This window comes from Sinocyclocheilus anshuiensis, unplaced genomic scaffold (genome assembly GCF_001515605.1).
Source record: "Sinocyclocheilus anshuiensis isolate Anshui unplaced genomic scaffold, SAMN03320099.WGS_v1.1 scaffold71, whole genome shotgun sequence".
NCBI classification, from domain to species: Eukaryota; Metazoa; Chordata; class Actinopteri; order Cypriniformes; family Cyprinidae; genus Sinocyclocheilus; species Sinocyclocheilus anshuiensis.
In genome coordinates this window covers 38,772-45,916 of record NW_015548203.1, presented here as the reverse complement: position 1 = coordinate 45,916, position 7,145 = coordinate 38,772, and the positions used below count along the sequence as shown (strand labels likewise).

General features: G+C 35.0%; 1 protein-coding gene across 1 annotated transcript in view; it reads left to right on the top strand.

Annotated features, from left to right (window-relative positions):
- Positions 1-364: 364 nt before the first annotated feature.
- The window catches only part of LOC107653398 (mitogen-activated protein kinase 13-like), a 13,780-nt gene continuing 6,999 nt past the window's right edge, over positions 365-7,145 (top strand). Inside the window, exons 1-8 of the mRNA XM_016440107.1 lie at positions 365-474; positions 722-851; positions 1,249-1,307; positions 1,563-1,668; positions 2,647-2,676; positions 4,115-4,162; positions 4,251-4,331; positions 5,200-5,233. Of these exons, the coding sequence (XP_016295593.1) occupies positions 365-474; positions 722-851; positions 1,249-1,307; positions 1,563-1,668; positions 2,647-2,676; positions 4,115-4,162; positions 4,251-4,331; positions 5,200-5,233 (598 nt within the window). The remainder of the gene's footprint in view (positions 475-721; positions 852-1,248; positions 1,308-1,562; positions 1,669-2,646; positions 2,677-4,114; positions 4,163-4,250; positions 4,332-5,199; positions 5,234-7,145) is intronic.

Here is a 7,145-nt window from a genome sequence, read left to right as displayed (position 1 = left end):
TAAAATAAAAAATGACAGGGCCTCAGCTGTTTCTCGCCAGTTTTTACGTAGTTTCACCTATTCATACAATACAATATGCAAATGTAACATTAATCTCCATAACCATTCATAAATACTCTAATTTGTATAATCGGCTAATACATTTATTGCAACCCTTCCATTGCAGAGTCTTTTAAAAATTCTTTCAATGGCTCTGCTTTATCGTTAGTTCTGACTGGTGACGCGGTGCGCAATGACAGTTGGGTGATTTTCCCTCTCCACTTCCTGTGAAGTGACGTATCGATGTTCCCTTATTCCCTATGCCGTTCGCAGTGACCTTCGAACTGAACATGTTCGCTCCCTTCGGATTGGAATCTCACTTAAGATGGCGGAATACCCTGTGAAGTCTACTTCGCAGTCCACTTACGGTCGAATGGAACGCACCTTTAGTCATGATATGATATATCCCAGCAGCTTTGACATTTCCTGTTCATGGTTTAATGCCACAAAACCTTCACAACAGCTCTAAGATCAGACACTGGTGAAAGTTGGGGGACTGTGTAACCCACATGCTTTGACAAGTCTTTGAAGCCAAGCAACGTCAACTAACATGCTTGTGCAGATTCTTATTTGAATATTGCAGTTTCTATATCAGTTCCTGAATCTGTAACAGTGTGTCATTAAACCTTCAACCTCAGTTCAAAATATTTTTTCATGATTATGATTGTTCTCCTTTTCTTAGCTCGGCCATTAATAATAAATCCAAAGAGAAGGTGGCTATCAAGAAGCTGCACCGACCCTTTCAGTCAGAGATCTTCGCGAAGAGAGCCTATCGTGAACTGAGGCTGCTCAAGCATATGAAACATGAAAATGTAAGTGTCTTTTATGCCTGCCGTGCCTTGAGGTCAGATCTTGTTGCTTACATTGTTAGTTCTTATTTTCCAGCAGTTTCAATGGCTTGAATGACTTTTGTAAGGCACAGAAAGACTTGTATCACACCATACTCGCATTGTTTTTATTGAGAATGGCGTGAGTGTCAAATGTTTAGCTTGGCGGACTCGGTGTGTAAGTTCAGAACAGGATACTTGTGGCACCTGGAGACACACTGATGATTGATTGTGGTGTCATAAACTATAAGCGCCTTATATAAGTATTTCAAAGATTACATTGAAACCGAGGCAGCTTTATTCAGTCAGTCTGTCCATCGAACACCATTATAACATCTTGAAAAGGCCGTGACTCACTTGCTTTTTTGCTGTCCAACCCAAGGTAATAGGCTTGCTAGACGTCTTCACTCCTGCCTCCAGACTGGACGACTTCCAAGACTTGTAAGTTTTTAATGAGGCCTTTGTATGTAAAATCGATCTGTTAGCCATATGTCTAAGTCATATTTAAAGAGAAAAAAATGAGAATTCTGTATTTATCTACTCAATATTTATTTATTTATTTATTTTTATTTTTTTTCAAAACAACAGAAGAAAATGGGTTTTAAATGACATGACAGTCAATAAATAATGACAGAATTAATCTTTGGGTGAATTATTCCTTTAAAGAATGAAATAAGCAGTTCCTTTCTGTTTTAGCTACCTGGTGATGCCGTACATGTACACAGACCTCTCTAAAGTCAAGGGCATCCTTACAGAAGACCGTATCCAGTTCCTGGTCTATCAAATGCTGTGCGGACTAAAGGTCAGACTCACAAAAAGAGGCAACATTTTCCCAACCAGGCGTGATGTGACAAGTTTACAACAGTTTCTGACAATTAAAATGCTGTGTGATGCAACACAGCCAGTCAGAACAGAACATGGAACCAAAATTGACTGTTAATACACTTCCGTTCAAAAGTCCAAGGTCAGTGAGAAGTTATTTTTTGAGAGAAATTAATACATTTATTCAGCAAGGATGCATTAAATTGATCAAAACTGACAGTAAAGACATTTATAGTGTTAGAAAATATTTCTATTTTAAAAAAAGTATCAAGTTTCCACAAAAATATTAAGCAAATTGATATTAATAAGCAATGATGTTTTTTGAAAATTCAGCTTTTCCATAACAGGAATAAATTACATTTCATACATAAAAGTATATTAATAGAAACAGTTCTTTTTAATTGTAATAGTATTTCACAATATTTCTTTTTTACTGTATTTTTGATCAAATAAATGCAGTCTTGGCGAGCATAAAGACGTTTTTAAAAAATCTAACTGACCTCAAATGTTTGAACGGTAGTGTATGTTTGTGGACTTGCTGTACATGATTCATCAGTGCACTTTATTACAAGCAAAATGCTCCACCACTGAATTAACCATAATCCATTCCATTCCTGATTAAGAAAGAGTTGCTTCTTTTACTTTCTTTTTTCTATAAATACATCACATTACCAAAGTAAACTGGGTTGTGAATGTGGTTTCCTGTTGACTTTAAGTTGGTAAACATCTGACAAAACTAAAGCTACTGAATAATTGAGGAGAAAAATTATGTACTTGTACAAACAGAAGTATACTTTGGGCTTAAGATGATTGCCATTAGGAATGGTAATACAATCTTTCAGATCAATCCTATTAGTGTAATCAAATACTAAAACATAACACTGTGAAGAATGTCATAATACTGATTTGTGGTATTTCTTATTTCCTCTCTGTCCCTCTGTTTCTCTCCACTCCACAGTACATTCATGGTGCTGGCATCATTCACAGAGTAAGTGAGACTGGCAATGAATAAACAGCATCTGCTCATAGTTATCATTTCCACACAGATCTGAATTAAAGACACATGGCCTCTCTTGGGATCGTTGTAGCTCTTCCCGGGGAGATGCAAATGTGCTCCATGGGGGAGTTTTCATTTCCATGAATTACATTTACTTACTGCTAATTCGCTAATATGTATTGATCAGTGGACTATCAACAATCATTAAAAACTGAGAAGATGAGAGAATAGTCATCCCTCTCAGATTAAGAGGAATAAATATATTTCTAATTCGTATTTAGTCACACATTAACTAGTTTACAACAGCCTCAGATGTTGCTCATCCAATTAGATTTAATATAATGGATTGCTGTTATGAGTCTTGTTTTTACTCGAGTATTACAACATGTAAAGCTGTTTTTCTTCATTATTTATGAATATCTTTATCCAAATTCCAAATAATGGAAAAGAAAGTTCATGTACAAATTTGTGAAACATTATTGGATTATGAAAATAGGCATATACAGTAATACTGTCCAAAAGTTTGGGGTCAGTAAGATTTTTTAAATATTTTTGAAAGAAGTCTCTTATGCTCACCAAGGCTGTATTTCATCAAAAATACAGTAAAACTGTAATATTGTGAAATAATATTACAATTTAAAATAACTGTTTTCTGTTTTAATATATTACAAAATGTAATTTATTCCTGTGATGCAAAGCTGAATATTCAGCATCATTACTCCATTCTTCAGTGTCACATGATCCTTCAGAAATCATGCTAATATGCTGATTTAGTGCTCAAGAAACATTTATTATGATTGTCAATGTTGAAAACAGTTGTGTTGCTTAATATTTTTGTCAACACTATTACAATTTTTGTAGGATTCTTTGATAAATAGAATAAGTTGTAACTATTTAAATGTATTTACTATAACTTTTGATCAATTTAATGCATCCATTCTGTATAATATGTCAAAAAATCTTACTGACCCCAGAATTTTGAATGGTAGTGTGTGTGTATCTATAATGCAATATTAAAATGCTCTTAGAGTTGTAGAAGTGCTTTTCTGGAGACATTCTGGCAGTATGTTTTAAATGGTAGATGCACAGATTGAAATGTCCAAAAAATGAATGTATGCCAAGCTACAGTAGTGATTTATCCAATTTATCCTATTTTTTATTTTACATGCAGGTTCTGAAATGTGCTTTTTGCTTTGTCTGAGCTTCCCTTATTACACATTGTCCTGTGAGGTAATCCCAGTAATTTCCTGTTTGGTGAGGCAGTGCCTGTACATGCTCAGATCTGTTGGAAGCCGCCTGGCTCACTTTCAATGTGAAATACAGCTTACTGCATTCAGAATTAAGATTTCTTAAGAAACCCATTAAGATGTTGTGTAATTGTTCAAGAACAATGTCTTTGTAGGAAGATTAACACCTTTATGCATTGCAGGACCTCAAACCAGGAAACCTGGCTGTGAACCAAGACTGTGAGCTGAAGGTTTGTGCCACCATTCTTTCACCATAAAAGAGAGAAGCGTAACCCTCTTATGGTTGACAGTGACGCTCTGCGTTTGGTCTGCCTGCAGATCCTGGATTTTGGCCTGGCGCGCCATGCAGAAGCAGAGATGACAGGTTACGTAGTGACGAGGTGGTACCGGGCCCCTGAGGTCATTCTAAACTGGATGATTGTCAATGTTGAAAACAGTTGTGTTGCTTAATATTTTTGTCAACACTATTACAATTTTTGTAGGATTCTTTGATAAATAGAATAAGTTGTAACTATTTAAATGTATTTACTATAACTTTTGATCAATTTAATGCATCCATTCTGTATAATATGTCAAAAAATCTTACTGACCCCAGAATTTTGAATGGTAGTGTGTGTGTATCTATAATACAATATTAAAATGCTCTTAGAGTTGTAGAAGTGCTTTTCTGGAGACATTCTGGCAGTATGTTTTAAATGGTAGATGCACAGATTGAAATGTCCAAAAAATGAATGTATGCCAAGCTACAGTAGTGATTTATCCAATTTATCCTATTTTTTATTTTACATGCAGGTTCTGAAATGTGCTTTTTGCTTTGTCTGAGCTTCCCTTATTACACATTGTCCTGTGAGGTAATCCCAGTAATTTCCTGTTTGGTGAGGCAGTGCCTGTACATGCTCAGATCTGTTGGAAGCCGCCTGGCTCACTTTCAATGTGAAATACAGCTTACTGCATTCAGAATTAAGATTTCTTAAGAAACCCATTAAGATGTTGTGTAATTGTTCAAGAACAATGTCTTTGTAGGAAGATTAACACCTTTATGCATTGCAGGACCTCAAACCAGGAAACCTGGCTGTGAACCAAGACTGTGAGCTGAAGGTTTGTGCCACCATTCTTTCACCATAAAAGAGAGAAGCGTAACCCTCTTATGGTTGACAGTGACGCTCTGCGTTTGGTCTGCCTGCAGATCCTGGATTTTGGCCTGGCGCGCCATGCAGAAGCAGAGATGACAGGTTACGTGGTGACGCGGTGGTACCGGGCCCCTGAGGTCATTCTAAACTGGATGCACTACACGCAGACAGGCAAGATGTTTGTCATTCATTAAGACGTACACACCTCTTAAAATTATTACTGAGAGCTAGGTTCACTCTGATTAGGCAAAACATATGGTTACACTATTAGGGAACACTATTCACTATTAACTAGTTGCTAATTAGCATGCATATTACTAGCATATTGGCTGGTTATTAGTACTTGTAAACACATATTAATGCCTTATTCAGCAGGACCGTATTCTAAATCCATTAACTCTACCCCTTACCTAAACATAACTACTACAGCAACCACCTTACTTCCTATCAATAAGCAGCAAATTAAGAGTTTACCATATGGACACCTTACAAATAAACTCATACAGCTTATTTCTATACAAGTTTACATATTTAAATCTTTACAAATTCTCTTGAGGTTTATAGAAAATTTAATTGATTGATTTTTTTTTTTTTTTCAAAAAATAAATTAGATAAATTAAAACATTTTAATACTATTAAATGTATTTAACATGTTAATGGGTTTTAATTAAAAAGTAAATGAATATAAAATCCAAATATAAAATTAATGAAAATGTAAATGAAAAAAAAAAAGAAGATTAAATCAGACATTGTTTCTGCATTTGTTGGTTTTGGTATTGTTGTGCCTAAATATTGAACTCAGTCACTTGTGGTGGTACGGTAACACTTTAGTATAGGGACCAAATCTCACTATTAACTAGTTGCTTATTAGCATGCATATTATTATTAACATATTGGCTGTTTATTTCTAATTATAAAGCACTTTCTGCATGACCATATTCTACATCCCTAATCCTACCTGATACCTAAACTTAACAACTACCTTACTATTAATAAGCAACAAATTAGGAGTTTATTGAGGCAAAAGTCGTAGTTAATAGTTTGTTAATAGTGAGAATTGGACCTTAAAATAAATTGTGACCGGTGATACTTATATGTAATTGTAAATGTGTAAATCACTCATATTTGTGTAATTGACAGAATTAGATAAACAAACTCCTCCTAACGATTAGTTTAGAACTCTCTATCACTGTTCCATATAAATATTCATGAGATTACATATATATTTTTTGTGATAAATTATATAGTTGTGTGTGCTAAATAAAGCACTTATCAGTTGTATGTGCTAAATAAAATCACACTTATTTAGACAAACATTTCACAATAATTTGCACTTTGAAATATTGTTGAATTTTTACAAATGCTCAGATACCCTTCCTTCATGTCAGTGGTTCTCAACATTATTTTCCACTGGGCCGCACTATGGTCCAAGTGCAAGTCTCATGGGCCGCACGCATATCATTTACATATTACGTCACCAATACAAACCAACCAGATTATATATATAATATTATATTATAATATTATATATTATAGCCTAAATATATTATCTAATCAATTACATTCATTAAAATAAATAAATAAATAATTATACTCACCATTAATAAAACACCTGATGCTGTCGGGAGCTGACAAATTTTGTGAAATTCCGCTCGAAAGGAGTTACAGCACAATGAAGTTGCAGTCTGTAAGACGCGCACGGAAGCGTGACTTGATGCGCAACATTGCAGAAAATGTGCGTTCACCAATGTAGCCTATGTTGATCCACATATGGAAAACACTTTCGAGGTTCTCTCCAGAGATGTTTTGCCACATTTCTGCAATTAAGGATGATTGCTGCGTAGTATGGGTGTTTCCTTTTGAACATCTTCAAGTGAGTGGCGGGGCAAACCGAAAGTCCAGAACTCTCCTACCTTCACTGCTTATAGATTATTGTTGTTTTTGTGTGTTCCTTTGCTGGCATTTTCCACATTTAGTTTTTCTCCCTTAATAACAAATTTGTCCATTCTGATGCTCAATTTTACCGAACTAATGGCTGCTGATGACTATTTGAATTGAATTCTGCCAAAGTGCGCGCTTGTAA